At 43.4% G+C, this 18,366-nt stretch overlaps 1 protein-coding gene and 1 long non-coding RNA gene across 6 annotated transcripts in view; one reads left to right on the top strand and one right to left on the bottom strand.

Annotated features, from left to right (window-relative positions):
- Positions 1-18,366, top strand: part of LOC148039731 (U-box domain-containing protein 44-like) — a 140,430-nt gene that overhangs the window by 64,960 nt on the left and 57,104 nt on the right. For 4 of the 5 annotated variants that reach the window (XM_087693569.1, XM_087693551.1, XM_087693560.1 and 1 more), the window contains one exon: positions 1,253-1,735. In XM_087693569.1, coding sequence (XP_087549695.1) covers positions 1,253-1,735 — 483 coding nt within the window. The remainder of the gene's footprint in view (positions 1-1,252; positions 1,736-18,366) is intronic. The other variant, XM_087693572.1, reaches the window with a different exon arrangement.
- The window catches only part of LOC148039732 (uncharacterized), a 138,050-nt gene that overhangs the window by 62,593 nt on the left and 57,091 nt on the right, over positions 1-18,366 (bottom strand). The window lies entirely within an intron of this gene.

Here is an 18,366-nt window from a genome sequence, read left to right on the forward strand (position 1 = left end):
TGTGGAGTATAGCCAGTCCCGAAGCTGGGCCCTGGCTGGGGAATGTCCTACTACCTGACCATAAATCGCTGTTTCCATTAGCTCCAGCTCCTTAGGTCGGACGGCTAAGAGCTGTTCCACAGAGAGGACTACGTGCAAGGTGTTTGACTGGGGGGCACTCGTTGAGTGCGTCGGTGTCTGACCAAGGGTTTCCATTGCGCGTCCCTACTGAGAGGACAAACAATCACGTCGCGGTGCTATCTGAGGGGGGGGGGGTGCTGCAGATGGAGGGAGAAATTGGAGGGTGGGGGAATTGATGGTGAGGGAGGGGAATCCTGCTGTGTTTGTTCTGGATAGTTCCCAGGTTGCGGACGGGGGAAGCGCGCCCGGGGGGGGGGGGAGGATCTGTAGTAGAGGCTAGCCTGGGGGGGGTGGGGGGTGGGGAACGAACTGTTTGGGCTAGGCGGGGGGGCAGGGGGGGGGGGGGGGGGGGGGGACAGGCAGGGCGGGACTTTGGACAGGATAGGTGACGGGCAGGGCGGAAGACTGGCAGAGGCGACGAGTAGGCAAGGCGAGGGCTCAGGCGGGGAAGGAGGGGGGGCCAGCGCAGGCGACGATTGTGAGGGAGGTGGGGGTAGCAGGCGACGCGACGGTTCGAGCTCATAACCTCTAGACTTTGCCTTGGCCACAACCCATCACACCTTGCCACCACCAGTCTACCTTGAGCCATGTTCTTTTGACATCAAGCCTAGGCTTATATCCCCCCCCCCTTTTTTTCATGCATGATAGCTCGTATACTTGAAGGAGAACTACTCATGAAAATCACATCTTGAGCTTGTATATCCCTTGTGATCCTCTTGACCTAAGTGCATTAAGACTCTTGCCTCAAGGTAAAAAGGGGCTTTACCTTGAGCCAAACTACTACATTATCAACTGTGGAAAGCTAATGAGTGGATACTATATAGAAAGTGTCTAAGACATATCAAACATAGGCTATAAATTTTAATGGTGGTGAAGTGTTTGCATCAAACTTTAAGCAATGTAAGGGACTTGGAGCCTCTAATATAAGGCAAATCTCCCTCATGTATAAAAATGCCAAAGACTCATCAAAAACAGATTAGACATTGTAAAGGTAAGAAATGTTTGTACCCAATATTAAGAAAATTCACGGACTTGGAATCTGTCAGATAAGATGGATGGTATGGCCTTTTGAAATAGAAATAGAGATGACAATGTATAATCTAGGGTACTTAAATAGTAAACAATATTACAGGTGCATCAGATATTCAGTTCCAGATGGTGGCGCACCTTGCTCAGATGACACTTACAAGTGATGACAAACAACTGGCTGCAAAAGAAGCTGGATTAGTATTGATTAAAATGCTCTCAAATGAGGTCACGGTAAAAGAGGCTGCCTTAAAGGCCCTCCTTATGCTGTCAACAGTGGATGAAAATGCTAACTTGCTTATTGATTATGGTGTTTTGCCACCAGTCTTTGAAATGATCAGCAGCATAAAGTTGTCCGCTCATCACAGTTCAGTGGTTCAAATGAAAGAAATGGCTGCAGACCTTCTAGCTAATCTTGTGTCCAAATCAGGCCATTGGGAATCATCTCCAGCAGACTTGGAAGGCAATACATTGCAGTCCGAGACTGTGATCCACTGTTTCTTGGGACTGATGACCCGGGTTGGCTTTCGGTGGAAGCCCCGATTATTGCAAGTTCTTTATTATATTGCATCATCTCCACAGGCAGCAGGTACTTGTTTCTATATCAATGGATAAAATCTGGATAACCTTGTTGCAATTAAAGGTCATAATTAAAGCTAGGCAAGACTGTCTATAAAGATTCCAAAGCTTTTGTTTGATTGAAGGGTAGTATCTCTACACAGCCATGGTTCTAAAAAAGCAAGTGAGAACTCTTAGGAATGGCTGAAAATTGTTTAGGAATCAAGCAATGTTTTTCTGTCACTTGTAGAGGAGGGATACACTAACAAAGGTCATCGTACTTAATTTTAATGCAGATAGAAATTGTCCAGCTCTCTCTGTCTTATCAGAAAAATATGTGATGATCCATTGCTATTGGGATGGGTCTCTGTGTTTTATTTTTGGTGAGCTGTTGTGTTTGCTTGATTTCCTAGGTCCATGCCTCTGTAACTTGCTGCTGTTGTGTGCTGTCTCTTGTTTAGAATAATAGAAAGCCAAACATGTCAGTCTGTAACAAACAAAGGGAATCTATACAGAGGGAAACAAGAGGACTAGACGTCTGGCTGGGGAGTGCTTGTACATCAAGAGGGACCAGCCACATCTCTGCTGTCTCATTAACACTTCCAAGTGACATTTACAAATTCTGCGCTAGAGTTGCATTCCTGGGTCCTTTGGCAAGGAATGCTTTAGGATACAATGTTGGAGCACCCAACAGTTATAGTGGACACATCATGAGTTTTTCGCTTGAGTACCTAATAAGCCTTGGGTGAGATATCTTGGTTTCCAATGCTTGATCAATTCATAGGCCGGCAGTATTTTTCTAGAATTGGCACTTTGTCAGAAGTGGATGTAGCAATGGAAGCATAGAAGAACACTGATGTAAACTGCTGAACACAAGACAAAAGAGAGAGAAAAGAGAAAACAAAAGAACACTGCAAAGGAGAACTCAAATATATGCTTGGGAAATGGAATACGTATACCCAATGCGAGACAGTCACATATAACGATGAGCCATTGGCTGCGTAGGCATTGGCATCTTCTACCTCTCTCCAACAGGGCATGCACTGGAATTTGCAAGTGATGAATGATTGACTGGGGAGGAGGGAGCCAAATAAATAGGCCAAAAATGATGCAATAAATGCATCAGGTTGGCCGGCAATAAATGCATAAATCACCATCAATATGGCATATAAAAAATACCGAAAATATCTAGAATGCCTAGCCCATTGAATGTCATGCCCAAACTCACACATGAGCTGACTAGATTGCTAACACGCTCTCTCAAATCATGGGTGATTTGATACAATACAATGATACAATGATAATGACTCATCATAGTCCTTACAACAAAGACCACCAGAATAGAACCATGGATACACAAGCAGTGGATGATGAAGCCACCGCCAAGGTGCCTCAGAGAGAACCTTATGTTGATGCTGATCATACTGGCTCCTAAAAATAGAGAAGAACCATAACAGCTCTCTGTGTCTATCAACAATGTCTCATAGTAGCATACATGATCATCTTGTCAAAAATGCCTCTAAGCATACGTGAACATGGATTCCCTACCTTTGGTCGAGACCGCCAAAGTGTCCCCTCATGTGAGCTTGGACTAGGAGCGAATCCCGCTCTGTCAAGTGACAGCCCATCATGAACCTGGAAGTCAATCCCAGCTCTAGGATTTCAAAACCGGTAGATTCTGAAATTTGATACAATGTCAGAAGTGGATGCAGCAATGGAAGCATAGAAGGATATTGAAATAAACTACTAAACACAAGACAAAAGAGAGAGAAAAGAGAAAATACAAGAACATTGCAAAGGAGAACTTAAAAATATGCTTGGGAAATGGAATTCATATACCAAACACGAGATAGTCGTGTACAATAGTGAATCACTGGCTGCGTGGGCACTGGCATTGTCTCCCTCTCTCCAATAGGGCATGCACTAGAATCTGCAAGTGATGAATGATTGACTGGGGAGGAGGGAGCCAAATAAACAGGCCAATAATAATGCAATAACTGCATCAGGTCAGCCAGCATTTAATGCTGGTCGGCCAGCAATAAATGCATAAATCACCATCAAAATGGCATATAGAAAATACCTAAAATATCTAGAATGCCTGGCCCACTGAACCTCATGCCCAGATTCATACATGAGCTGACTAGACTGCTCTCACACTTTGCATTTGATCATGTCTCAGTATTTGTGCATCTTCCAGAGGTTTTTGATGGGTCTCTCCAATGTCTTGTAGCTGTTGTGTGTCAACTTGATGTTGTGGAGGAATAGGAACACCCTCTGTACAGAAACAACTTCCAGAGGCAATAAAGGTGCAATGATACTGCAAAAATGAGATGCAGCAGCAAACAGAGATGTCCCAGCTAAAAAAGGCAGGTGTTGCAAGGCCCAAGGAACCTTGGAAAGAGGGAGCTCTTAGGGCATTAAGGGTGTGCACAGAGGAGGTGGCAGCAAAGTGAGAAAATTCTGCAGTACAAGAGAGAACTGCAAAACCACATGCTGGGATGAATTAACCTGCTAGCTGATAACAAAAAACACAGCAGGCTTTGTACTGTGCATGGCTGATCTCAAACAGGCTGGAGTGGTCATTAGACACCTCAATCAGTGTGAAGAAGGCCTCCCACTATCAAGGGCAGGCTGAAATGCATCATTTTACTGCCACAAACATGTGCCAGCAGCTCAAGAAGCGTTAAGAGTGCTGTTGCATCAGCAAATATGGTCAGCTGTGAAGGCTTCTATCACAGAAATGCAGGTCTGGATCACAACACTCCTGGATAAGCCTCAATGGTAGGGAAAGGGTTTGTGCTTTGATAACATGATGGAAACAAAGACTAGAGGAGTGGCCAGCATGAAAAAGAGAGTAAACATGAAGGTGCAAAGGCAGAATTTAGGAACCCAAGCCGCAGATTGGTCCACGGAGAATTAATGTGCTGTACAGATGAGAGTGCCATAAATAGTCATGTGCTGGATAATTAGGCAGACCAGCCTACATGTTTGACCATTAGTCAGGTTGACCTCTTTGGGGAAAACAACCAAATAAAGGGCTCATACATAGGGCCAGAAATGAGCAAAAAGGGCCCATGATATGATCTAGATTCAGAAGCTCAACATGAATGTGGACATATTCACAAACCCCATCCTACTACATCTATGCCAACCAATATAATGCAACTGCCAGCCCGCTTTGAGCAACCAACCACATGATGAATGGTACTTTCTTGGGGCACCGATGGTCCCATAAACACTATCCTCAGTAATGCAGCATGCTGTGCCCCACCCAATGTCAAGGATCCTAATGGGACCCACTCATTTTAGTCCTGCATCAAAATATGCCCACTTGCTCATCTTGTACTGGAGAAGAAACTCGCAGAGTCCTCCAAGGCTGATGATGTTGGCCACTTGTTGACTATCACCACTCAACTGGATCTGAATTTCAACTCAACCAAGCCTCAACCCTCCACATCTAGAGCTGCCACTATACAACTCCTACTATGCAGGGAAAGGATTCAACTGCCAGGTCCCTCCTCTTAAACCTAGCAGGACAACTCAAATCCTAGGTTTGAGAAGGCCATCCCTTGCTTCTCCTTATCCAACAACACCAACCTACGATCCTCACGGAGTATGAAGAGGGTATATTTTTTCAAAAGAAAAGTTTATTAATAACATCTCCAAGAAAATCCCTCCAAGGTAAAATACAAAGTACAAAGAACCCTATTGAGAGTGATTCAGTACATCATAAATACAATGGTTGTTGAACAACCAATCTAGTGGGCTATAATGCCAGACCATGTGAGGGGCTAGGTGAAAACAAGTGCCCAAGTTCCATGTCCACAAGAAGGCGTCTTTTCTCTATAAAGGAATGGTAGGGTTTGCGGGGAGGGACGTAGAGTATGTATGGCAAACATTGTGATACAAAAATACAGAAAATAAATGAAATGATGAATCATGTGCAATGCTGATACAGTGAAGTCTCAGGTTTTTGTGTCTCTGGATTGATACCAAGGTGAACACAGTTGAGTCAATGATGCTAATCAAGGCTCGGAGATGACTTCACTATTCTGTTGATTAGGCGGCAGCACCTGTGGATGAGAATGCTTTGTGGAGGGAATGAAACACAGCCCTACAAGTCGGGGGATGTCAAAACAGACACCGAATGACAATGAACAGCAGTAGAGGGAGTGAAACACAGTGGTTAGGAGCTGTAGGTGTTGAAAATGCTGATGTAATCTCTCTGAATGGTGGCTGCTATCAAGACAAGTTTGGAGGAGAAAACACAAAGTGTGCTGAGAAATATCTCCTACAAAGTGGCTGCAATCAGGTGACTTTTAGGCAGACCTTCCAGAGAGGAAAACATAGAAGTAGCATCAGGTATATGCCTCCAAACAATAAAACACAAGGTTATTGATGGTGTTGACTGCTGCAGATGGATATGGGATGCTAGGCGGCCAGTACAGCAGCTGAATGCAGGGCTGTATCTGATCTCTGACAGCTGGAGAGTGAATGATGATGGTGATGATGCCAGTAGCTGCACGCCCTTTTGCTCAGCAAAGCATTGGCAGTCCTGATCCTGGAACAGGTTGCACTGTGCAGGGATGAGTTATCTACCAGCAAACACAATGATCGGAGAAGTGAGTAATGATGTGGACAGAAGGGCAGCCTGTTGGAGGGGAGATAATACTGATTTGAATGTGAAGAATGATCAGGGGGAGAGTGATTATGTGTGTGTAGAGTGCCCACAACATGCTCTTGTTAAGAGTCATTCCCTGGATGCCACGTCAGCAGGTGCCACGTGGCAGCAGTCGGACTGCATCAGTCGGCTGCATGCAGCCAACCTGATCTATTATTGGCATTATTTCCAGCCTATAAATAGGCTGGGTTTCCAGCAGTCTTGGCATATTGTGTCTCACAGATTTCAGCCTGCAGACTGCGGAGATCACTCTTGGCGCTGATGGATATCGAGATCCTCAAGGTGGAGACATATGCAGATTTCAGCCTGCAGACTTCGGAGATTGCTCTCGGGGCTCAGCAACCATCACGTCGCAAGCTCCCCCCCCCCTCGCTCCGTCAGATCGTGCCCACCCCCTAGATCGATCGCCCCCGCTGGCCGGCCCCCCCCCCCCCCCCCCCCCCGCCCAGATGATTCGCAACTGCCCGCCCCCGTCTGCCGTTTCCCCCCAACCGTCCCGCCTGGCCTTTTGCGATGCCCCCCCCCCCCCCCCCCCCCCCCCCAAGATGATTCGCAACTGCCCGCCCCCGTCTGCCATTTCCCCCCAACCGTCCCGCCTGGCCTTTTGCGATTGCGCCCCCCCCCCCCCTCTGCCCGCGGGTAGCACCGCGACGGATTGGTTGTTCTCGCAGAAGGGACGCGCAATGGAAACCTCTGGTCAGATGCCGACGCACTCAGTGAGTGGCCCCCAGTCAAACACCTTACGCATTGTCCTCCTTGAGGAGCAGCTCTTAGCCGTCCGAGCTAAGGAGCTGGAGCTAAAGAAAACAACGATTTATGGTCAGGCAGTAGGACACTCTCCAGCTAGGGCCCAGCTTTGAGACTGGCTTCACTCCACACTGCGCATCGGCACAGTGCAGATTGTGGAGGCGGTCCTAATGGGCCAAGGGATTTTCATGGTCCGGCTCAGTTCGGCAGACGCAGCTCGCGAGTTACTTGCCAGTTCACCATATGTGTCCACGAAGGGGGTCATATACATGGTCTCCTAGTACAGGGGGTCGACATGGTGTTGTCCATCTTGGGAACAACTATGCATGTGAGATTGCAGGTATTTGGCAGTGTGCAGTTACAGGTTTAGCATGGCTCTGTCTTTACAGTTCAACATGTACGGCATGTACCTCAGCTCAAGAAGAGCTTGATTAGCACAGGGAAGCTAGATGATGATGGTTTTCATACCACCTTTGGTGATGGAAAATGGAGGATCTGTAAGGGATCTAGGGTTTTTGCCAGAGGCTGCAAGGGTGATACTTTGTATCCACTTCATGTATCTAGTGTGCGTGACCATGTTGTTGCCGTGACCAAGCAGCCAAGCGTTTCTTTGTGGCATGGCCGGTTGGGACACATGAGTCAAACAGGAATGAAAGTGCTTTCTCGTTTGGGTACTTGCCTTATCTTCGTTATGCTCATTTTGAGCATTGTGATCATTGCATTTATGGCAAACATGCACAGACGTCACATAAAAAATCTCTTTCTTTGAAATCTTTTCCTCTAGAGTTAGTACATTCGGATGTATGTCAAATGCCAGGATTATCTTTAGGGGGAAAGAAATATTTTGTCACCTTTGTCGATGATGCTACATGGAAAGTATGGGTTTACCCTATTCGTAGCAAGGATAAAGTGCTTGATAAGTTTAAAAAATTCTTAGCATTGGCTGAAAATCAAATAGATAAGTGTCTTCGCTCTGACAATGGTGGGGAATATGTGTCCAAGGCCTTTCAGGCATTTTGTGACAGCAAAGGGATAAAGAGGGAGCTCATTGCCCCTCATAATCCGCCCCAAAATGGAGTTGCAGAGCGTATGAATCGGACCATACAAGATAAGGTCCGTACGATGCTGTCTCATGCTGCATTACCCCATGGTTTTTGGGCAGAGGCTGTTATGACAGCCGTTCACTTGATTAATCGGTCGCCAAATAGGTCTTTGGGGGAGGGGAGTTCCCCAAGAAGCGTGGTCGGGCAAGCCACCTTCATATGCTCATCTGAAAGTGTTTGGCTGCGAGGCTTTTGTGCACATTCGTAAAGAAAAACACAGCAAACTTGAGCCAAAGTCCTGTAAATGCATTTTCCTAGGATATGGTGACGAGGGTGAAATGGGGTATAAATTGTGGGATCCCGAGAAAAGGAAAGTAGTACGCAGCAATGGCGTTATCTTTTGGGAAGATTGCATGCACAAACAGCCTGAAAAGACTGAGGAGGTTCGTAGGGTTGTATTCCGTGAAGAAATACCTTTTGGACAACAAAATGTGCCCGCTGTACAGCAGCAAATACCTGCTGTAAATGAACCTGTAAATACAGAAAATGATGCTAGAAATGATCAGCCAGCTATTGCCCATGAAAATGAGCCATTACATGTGCAGGAACAGCCAGGACAGCAAGTTGTTAATGCTAATTTGTAGACTAAAATGCCAAGACAGCATGCTAAAAATGAAAATTTGAAGGAACAGCCAGCAAACAATGACCATTGGATAAGAGGCCGTCTAGGGCTACTAGACAACCTGACAGGTTTGTTCCTAGTGCAATTAATGTGGCTGATTATGTCGTGTTGATAGACTGTGGTGAACCGTCTTGCTTCAAGGAAGCAATGGACAGACAGGGCAGCAAGAAATGGTATAAAGCCATGTTGTCAGAGATGGAATCTCTTGAAAAAAATGGCACTTTGGGACTTGGTGCAGTTGCCTAAAGGGCAGAAAACCCTTCCATGCAAATGGGTTTATAAGATGAAGGTCACTTTTGGTTCCTCACCAAAGTACCAAGCAAGATAGGTTGCAGAAGGGTACAAGTAGGAGCATGGAATTGACTTTGATGAGATTTTCTCTCCTGTAGTCAAGATGACTACATTGAGAACCATTTTGGGCTTGGTAGCAGTTGAGGATATGGAGCTGATACAGATGGATGTAAAGACTGCGTTTTTATATGGTGTCTGCATGAAGATATATATATCCAGCAGCCTGAAGGGTTTGTTGAATAAGGGAAAGAAAAAATGGTATGTAAACTCAAAAGGAGTTTGTATGGGCTGAAACAAGTACCAAGAGAATGGTATCATAAATTTGATACATTCATGCAGTCCCAAGGTTTTCATAGAAGTCAAGTGGATCATTACTTGTACACCAAGAAGGCAGCACAGATGGCAGCCTGATTATCTTGGTTTTGTATGTAGATGACATGCTGATTGCTGGCAGGGATATTCATGCCTTGGATTCACTGAAGCAAAGTCTTCATGGCAGCTTTGGCATTGGTGATGCAAATCACATTCCTGGCATGCGAATACTCGGAGATAGATCGAAAGGCTTACTTTATCTATCTTAGCAGGAGTATATCTCCAAAGTTTTGCAGCGCTTCAATATGGAGGGGGGGAAAACAATTGGGGTTCCATTGCCTCCATATGTGAAACGTGCAGAGGACAGCCCTACATCTGATGATGAGAAGGCTGAAATGGCCAAGATACCATATACTTCAGCTGTTGGCAGTTTGATGTGTGCTATGGTTGCTACACGTCCTGGCATTGCCTTTGCAGTGGGAGTGGTTAGCAGATACATAGCAACCCCTGGCAAGAAGCATTGGGATGCAGTGAAAGGTATTATGAGATACCACAAAGGCACAAAGAAATTGTGCATCTGCTTTGGAAAGCAGAAGGCATCTGTTGTTGGCTTTACGGATGCAAACTATGCTGGTCATGCGAACTATAGGAAGTCCACTTCTGGGTATGTGTTTACTTTCACAAGAGGAGCAGTCTCTTGGATCTCCAGGCTACAGAAGTGTGTTGCACTGTCTACTACAGAGGCAGAGTATGTGGCTGCCACTGAGGCATGCAAGGAGGCCTTATGGCTTTCACGTCTAGTGGGAGAGCTTGGCATCACAGAGTTACCTATTCTCCATTATGATAGTCAGAGTGCTATCATGCTAGTACGGAATCCTGTCTTTCATGCAAAGACAAAGCACATACAGGTGAAGTACCACTTCATTAGAGATGTACTTGACAGCAAGAGCATTGAGCTTGTCAAAGTGCATATAGATGATAATCCTGCAGACCTTCTCACAAAGGGTCTTCCAGCAAAGCGGTTTGCTCATCGCTAACAGATGATGGGAGTTGGATAGATATATTTATTTCAGCTTTGTACATACCTAGACTTAGCTGATTCTTTTGTCTTGTTAAGGCACATTGCCTTTAGGTGGGAGATTGTTGGGAATAAAGGGCCATCGTGCCTTTTATATATGCATGGGTGTGAACATACCCTTAGCACATTGTACTTGCATATATATATCTATCTAAAAACCTAAAGGTACACTAGTCATTGTACCAAAAGAAACGTGCTCACACTCTACACTGCTTGCTTTCACTCTTTCTCTGTCTCTCACTACGCATACGATAGTCTGTCTCGATCCTCGTGCCTAATCGATTCCTACAACTTCCTTTTATTCAGGTTTTTTTTTAAGTAATATAATTAGCCACACTTTATTTGGAAAAAAAAATTATTTTCTCGGTCTTGCATGGGCATTTTTCCAAGTGGGAGCCTTCTAAAACCATTTTTTAGCATTATCCGGCCATTAAATTAATTTTCAGAATTAAATAATTGTGAAAATTAATTTTAGTCCTTTTGACCCTGCCCAAAATTAAATGTGCCCATCCATAATTAAATTGGCTAGGCTATTTGCAACTTAGAGTAGTTCCTAACCTCTGTTGACCCTTAGATTGGCATAAATTAACTAATTAATGCTAGTTCCTAGTGTCACTACTGACACTTATGGGCCAAACAACTGTCCTAGGGTGAAATCTAATACCAATTGACCATCAAGATTCATTTGGCATAACTTATCACAACTTTTTCCTTTGACACCCATTGCATCCTTGGGATCCTTGGCCTATTACCATGAAATAACTGCCATGTGCATCACATGTGCTAAGCAACCTTGCACATGTGATTAATTACTTAATCAAATGTTATCGGCAAGATTAAAGCATCTCAAAACTTCATGTCCTCGTGATAGGCCTCCCCGTTGAAATCCGTGCAATCGTCCTCAATTGCATTGCATTGTGCCAAAGGAAAAGTATATTGCATTGGAATTTCAAGAAGGCATCATAGTCACAACATTGGCCACTGTTGTCTAACCATGCCATATGTCCTAAACCTGCTAAAAAATTCCAGCCAGCATATACATAACATAAAACTGAGAATTAGTCCAAAACCATTGCTAGAAACTCATTGGATGCATCCATAACTCATGTTTCTCAATTAATCTGATGCCCAATCATAGTTAAGCATATTTTCAGCGTACACCATGGCTGAAACTGTCAATGGCATTTACTAACATGCTGCTATCCATGGAACCAGCTGTAAACCATTGAAAATTGAGCATAATCTATTGGGGTAAAGGTGCCTGTGCCTAGCTGCTCGTGTATTAGTTACACTAACACTACCCGCATACCCGCACATCTATGCACTGCAGGTGGCGGGTGCCCATCACTTCATTCTTTATTTTTTTAGTGACATTTGAATAAAGGGAAAGCCGGTAACACATTGTGATTGTTGGAGTTCCCACGTCCTCTCTCTCTCTCTCTCTCTCTCTCTCTCTCTCTCCACCATAGCACTTGCTTTAGCTTCGTGCTTCCACTTCAAGCTCACTTCCTTTAACTAGTATCAGAGCCATTGCACCGGCATTGAGGAGCTCAGGTTGTGGAGAAAAGCTTTAGCTCACTGTTTCAATGGCAACCATGGATTCTTCACCCCAAGGTATGATTTAGTGCTCTTCTTCTCGGTGATAGTAGGCTTGTTGAGGCTTTCTTCAAGCCTTCCCCTCGCCCCAATCATCATTGCTTTGGGCTCCATTGTGGGCAGTAGTAGCTCTAGCAAGAGGGGTTGCATGCAGCATGTTGCGCTTGCTGTGCCTGCTCCTCTTCCTGCCTCATTTGGCACTTCTCCCGCTTCCTGTTTGGTCTCTACTCCTTGGCTAACACCTGGTCATTCACCCTTTGGTACCTCGGCATTGGTTACTAGCTCATGGAGTTGGATTTGTGCCTTCCCATTTTAGTTCTTGACTGTGTTTTCGCAGCGGTCTGCTGTATACAGATTGTGGACAGCACTTCATTCATTGTTTGGAGGTCACTTATGGTTCCCGGGATGTCTATTTGATGCCAGATCATCTGGACATGTTATGCCAATGTATTGGAATGCTATGGGACTGATTTAAGCACTCTTTTGCTCAGTTTTACAGAGGTTTTTTATTGCTGTAATAACCATGGCTGAAGCTCATTTGGTTAGTGAAATACATGCCTATTGCTTTCCAGGTGCTTACCGATTATTCGGGGTGATGTATCGATCCTTATGGTTCATGTTATATGCTTGGTTATGGTCCCTGATTGCTTTTGAGCTGAGATTGAAGTTTTGAATCTTGACATTGGTTATCATTCATTGTTATGCATGGTTATTTGACGCTCCAATGAGAGCTTTACAAGTTACTTGGGTTGGATGCTCCCGGATACATGCTACTTGGATCTTGGGTGTATGGATGCATACCACATGATGTTTTAAGCTTTGCTTGCTTGTCTGGCATTCAACTTTTGTTCCATTGGGAACCACTACTTGACACTTGGATGTTAAATTGAGCATTTGGTTATGCAGTTGAGCTTGAGGGTCTTACACTGAGACTGTGGGGCTTGGTGACAGGTACATGCTCTTGTCATGCTTTATGTATGCAGTTGATGCTTAGTGGGCTGATCTAATATTACTTTTCGGCCGGCACCTATCTCTGTCACGATGTTGTTAGTGATGTATGCATCTTGGTTGGTTATATATTGAGCTTATGTTACATTACTTAGTCCGTTGTGCCTTTAGTTGGTTTGTTCTGTTACCCGTGAGACCCACTCTATGCATGATGATTATGCCTATGGGATGTATCTCAATCTGATACATTGATCCTTTGACAGTTCTCGGTGCCAGCTACATATTCACTCACTGCTAGTTGGAGCTATTCCCTGGAAGTTGCAGTTTGTCTTATATCAGTGGTTGCTCCTCACTGCTAGTTGGAGCTATTCCCTGGAAGTTGCAGTTTGTCTTATATCAGTGATTTCTTACTGATGTACTTCATTTTCAGGATGCTGTAATTGCAGTTTATTGCACTATTTATGCGAGCAATCACCTCCATTTGATAGTTCTTTGCATTGAGTTTGTGGACAGTTCATTACTTGGTTAGTATCCCTTGTTTTCAGCCTGATTTAGCAGTGGTTTTAGGGCTGCTTACTGTTATTACAGCAGCTTGCTTTGACAGTTTGTGCACTTGTTTGCCTTGATTATGACTGGTGGCTCAAGTGATAGTGCTATCTTTAATATTGACAAGTTTGATGGCACCAACTACAGCTACTAGAAGACCCAAATTTGGCAAGTTTTAGTGCAGAAAATGCAGGTTAGGCCTTTGAAACATAAGGGTGTCAAGCCTGAACTTATTGATGCAAAGGATTGGGCTGAATTAGATGACCTATGTAAGTCCACCATTATATTATCCCTCTCTAAGCAGGTGTTCTATAATATTGTCTCTGATGGGCAGTCCGCATGGGAATTATGGGAAAAGATTCGCAATGTCTATGATAAGTAGAGTCTCGCTTCTCAAATGTATTGGTTGAAGCAACTCATGGACATTTGCATGAAGGAGGGCACTTCTATATCAGCTCACTTAAATGAGTTGCATTCCATTATCAGTCATTTGTCTTTGCAAGGGACTGAATTCAAGGACACTCTTTTTTCTTTGTTCCTCTTAGTTACACTACCTGATCATGAAATGCCTTTCACATTGCTATGTGTGCCAACATATCTACTGATGTATTACAGTTGCAGGATGTAGAGGGTACACTCTTGGCTGAAGAGGTTAACAAAAAGAATGTCGATGCTTTCCGTATCTCTCATGCTTTGACAATTAGAGGCAATAATGGTAGGCAGTAATGACCGCCATGGGAGAGATTCTCAATAGTCTCGCTCTCAATCACGTGGATAGTCTCACAATAAGGTCCCATGGCCGTAAGTCCTCACTAACTTGTCATTACTATGGGAAAGGATGGCATATTCGACCACAGTGCCATAAGATGCACGAGGACAAGCGCAAAGAAAAGAGCAAGGGTAAAGTGCATGACAAAAATGATGATCGCATCATTGTTCCTAGCAAGTCCAATGTTAAGATTAAAGAGATTAATATTGTGCAGACTAATTCTGATGATGATTTCATACTTGCAGCTTTTTCTCTTGATACTTCATAGCTAGTTGATGCTTTGTCAAGGTATACTCAATATTGTATACTCGTAGAGAGTGATTTCACTCCTATCGCAGTATGATTGGATTTGTCTGTTTGGGTAATGACTTGGCATTGGAGATAGTTGGTATTGGTGACGTCTAGCTGTTGATTCAGGTTGCATATTTACTCTTCATGATGTAAGTCATGTACTGGTTCTCACGAAGAGCCTTATCTATGCTGGCACTTCGGATGATACAAGTTATGTAGTTTCTTTTGGTGATTCCTCATGGAAGATTACCCGTGGGAATCTTGTCATTGCACATGGAGGTTATCCGCAGCATGATCTTGTTTTCCATGAGGAGAAAATGCATAAGCAGCCTGAGTATGTCGTTGAGGTACGCAGGGTGATATTTCAAGAGAAGCCTCATGTTACTGTATAGTCAGCTAGACGGTCTACAACAGTGGCTGATATTCCAGGGCCCAAGTCCTTGATGCTCCATAGGATGTACAGGCTCCACAACCAGCTTTGAGGCGGTCTACTAAAGATAGATGACAGCCTACACGGTTTGGGCTCTCTATAGAGTATGCTATGGTGATAGATACTAGTGAGCCTCTTACTTATGATGAGGCCATGTACAGAGGTAATAGTTACTCTTAGGAGAGGGCCATGCAATCAGAATATGACTCACTGTAGAAAAATCATATGTGGGATTTGATTCCTTTGCCTAGTGGCAAGCATGCTTTGCCATGCAAGTGGGTGTACAAGTTGAAAAGTACCCTTGGACGCCCCAAGCTGGAATACAAGGCCAGATTGGTTGCTAAGGGCTTTAAGCAAAAATATGGTGTGGACTTTGAAGAAGCCTTTTCTCCTGTTGTGAAGATGACTATCTTATACTTAGTATTGTCTTTGATTTCTCAGCTTGACTTGGATCTTTATTAGATGGATGTCAAGATGGCTTTTCTTCATGGGGACTTGCATGATAAGATTTACATGGAGTAGCTTAAGGGCTTTGCACAACATGACAGGGAATACCTAGTGTGCTGATTGAGAAAGAGTATTTATGGCCTTAAGTAAACTCCTAGGGAATGGTACCATAAGTTTGATGCTTTTACACATTCATAGGGATATTCCCGCAGTGATATGGATCCATGTTTGTATACGAAGAGGGCTCATGATGATAGCCTTAGAATTTTGATCATCTATGTGGATGATATGTTGATTGTTTGGAGTGCTCATGATGAGCTGGATGCCTTGAAAGGTCAACTCAAGAAGAGCTTTGAAATGAAGGACATGGGATAGGTCTTACATATTCTTGGGATGTGCATTTCACACGATCGCTCTAAGGGGCTCCTCTACTTGTCACAAGAGTACATCCAAAAGGTCCTTGAGCGGTTTCATCTGCAGGATGTTAAGCCTATTGGCTTTTCTTTACCTTCTCACATGAAGGTTAGTCAGGCAGATTGTCTACAGTCTGATAAGCAGATAGCCAAGATCCCTTATGCATTCGTAGTGGGCTCACTCCCTTCATAATGTGATCATAAACTGATCACTTGCTGATTTGAGAACTGATCACTTACCGATCTGAGAAGTGATCACAAACTACTACAAACGTGACCTCAAACTGATCACAGATTGATTGCTAAGCAGTAATAGTACAAAACTGATCCCAAAAGTGACCATAAACGGTTCTCAAATTAATCAAAAATTGAGCTTAAACTGATCAGAATTTTTGTCTCAAAACTAAGGCAAAAATTCATAGTAAACTAACCATAAACTGATGTAAAAGTATAGTTTCAGTACCCGGGTGAAACTCATACTTATCTGCATATATCTCATAGTGACTAGTACACTAAGTAGTGACCTCATGGCAGACATACTGTTAGCAGAGTTCCTTGGATGCATGCTAAATACATTCGAGATCCACTACATACAAAAACTGTCCACAATTGGAGGAGTGGAAGTGCTACCTCCCCCTTGGGCATCAAGCTCTAACTGAAAGGCATCTAGGTAAAGCTGCAACAACTGAGGATGGTTTGCCAAGTAATCCTCTTTCATCAGTTTGGTATCCATTGGTGAATGATTTTGAAATTTCACCAAGTATCTCTTGGAAACTTTACCTTTGACCTTTCTTTCCTTATGTGCCAAAATCAGCTCGGGCACCAAAATCTCATCCAAATCCTCAACTTTAGGCTGAATTTCAGTAGACTTAATCCTCTAGCACATCACCATGAAAAGGCCTCTACAAATTGATATGAAAGGCATTGTGTATTTGAAACCAGTCTTCCTTCCGTGGATGGGTGGCAATTCCCTCATTACAACTTAGTTACAATAGCAATATTTATTACAAAATTGAGAAATACAAATTAACCTGCAATCTTGGACAATGGACACCTTATTGGCCCCAAAATTGGTACTTCTTTCGGTATTTCTTAAACTTAATTGAAGAAGTTAATGTACAATGGGATTTTTCGAATCCCTTTCGGTATTCCAACTCCCCTTACTATCTAAAATGACCAACAAGTCTTCAATCTGATTTGCCCCTTGATTGAGGTAGTCAATTGGCCTTCACGCGCTTTTATGAAGATGGAAAATGTCCCAAATTCATTGATTTGCAAGTACCTCCACTTGAATTTAACTAAAAACAGCTTCAACCCTATTGTATCCAAGTTTTGGAGCTTCCAATTTTTGGCACGCTTCTCGAGGCTGCTGCTAAACCCTAATTTCTCTTGCAGATTAGGATTTATAGCAAAGAAATCTGAAATTTCTCAGCCTCTGGTGATTTCAATGCTATAATCTTTGGAGCAAGGCTGTAGAAAGGTTGGGAGATGAGAGAGAATGCTAAGGAGAGAGAAAATTCAGACTTTCTTTGCGAAGAACTACAAAAAATCAGTCATTTATTGCTCCTGCCTTGTCTCAACAGCTTGTAGATATTGTCACTTACAGCTGATTGGTATTCTCCTGCCCCTGGCTACCTCAGAGGGTCTTCCAATGGCTGCAAATCAGACCAACAATATCTTTTTCCTCTCTTTTGCAAGCTCAATACACTAAAAATGCCTCTCTCCAATCTCTAAAGACACTCTTCAATCTTGTATGGGTTTGACAAGTAGCAACCATTTTCAAATGGTTTTTTCGGCATTGTCAATAATTAAATATTAAATTTTAGTTTTTAAATACTAAAAAATTATCTAATAATTATTTTGATACCTAGAAAAATAATTTAATTGATCAATAATTAAATTGGCTAGGTAACTTTCATTCTCGAGTGTTTCTGTGCTATCTTTGACCATAAGATTAGCATCATGTACCATTAAACGCCACTTCTCTTGTGTCACCAATTGATAGTTATGGCCAAATGAATAACCTAAGCCAATAACTAGCACTAAATATCACTAAGTACCTGTGTGGCATAACTTATAGTAACTTTCGCCTTTGACATCTCGTGATTTCCTTGGATTCCGGTCTTGTAAATTTACTCTAACCCTAGTTGCACCTCACATCTGCAACATTTACTTAACCGTGTGATGAAATATTAATCTACATATTAAGTGAGGTTTCAAAAATACATGTCCTCATGATACTATTCGCTAATGTGGAGATAATTTCAATTTGTATGCCACATCGTTGATCTTTTCCAACACTTGGAAGGGCACATAATATCTCATACTCAACTTTGAATAGAGTCTCTCTCTTCCTTTCATCTTTTTTAGCCTTGGCTTTTCAAAATG

This window comes from Lygodium microphyllum, chromosome 2 (assembly GCF_053477565.2).
Source record: "Lygodium microphyllum isolate KBCC chromosome 2, Lygodium_microphyllum_v1.1.10, whole genome shotgun sequence".
Classification (NCBI taxonomy): domain Eukaryota; kingdom Viridiplantae; phylum Streptophyta; class Polypodiopsida; order Schizaeales; family Lygodiaceae; genus Lygodium; species Lygodium microphyllum.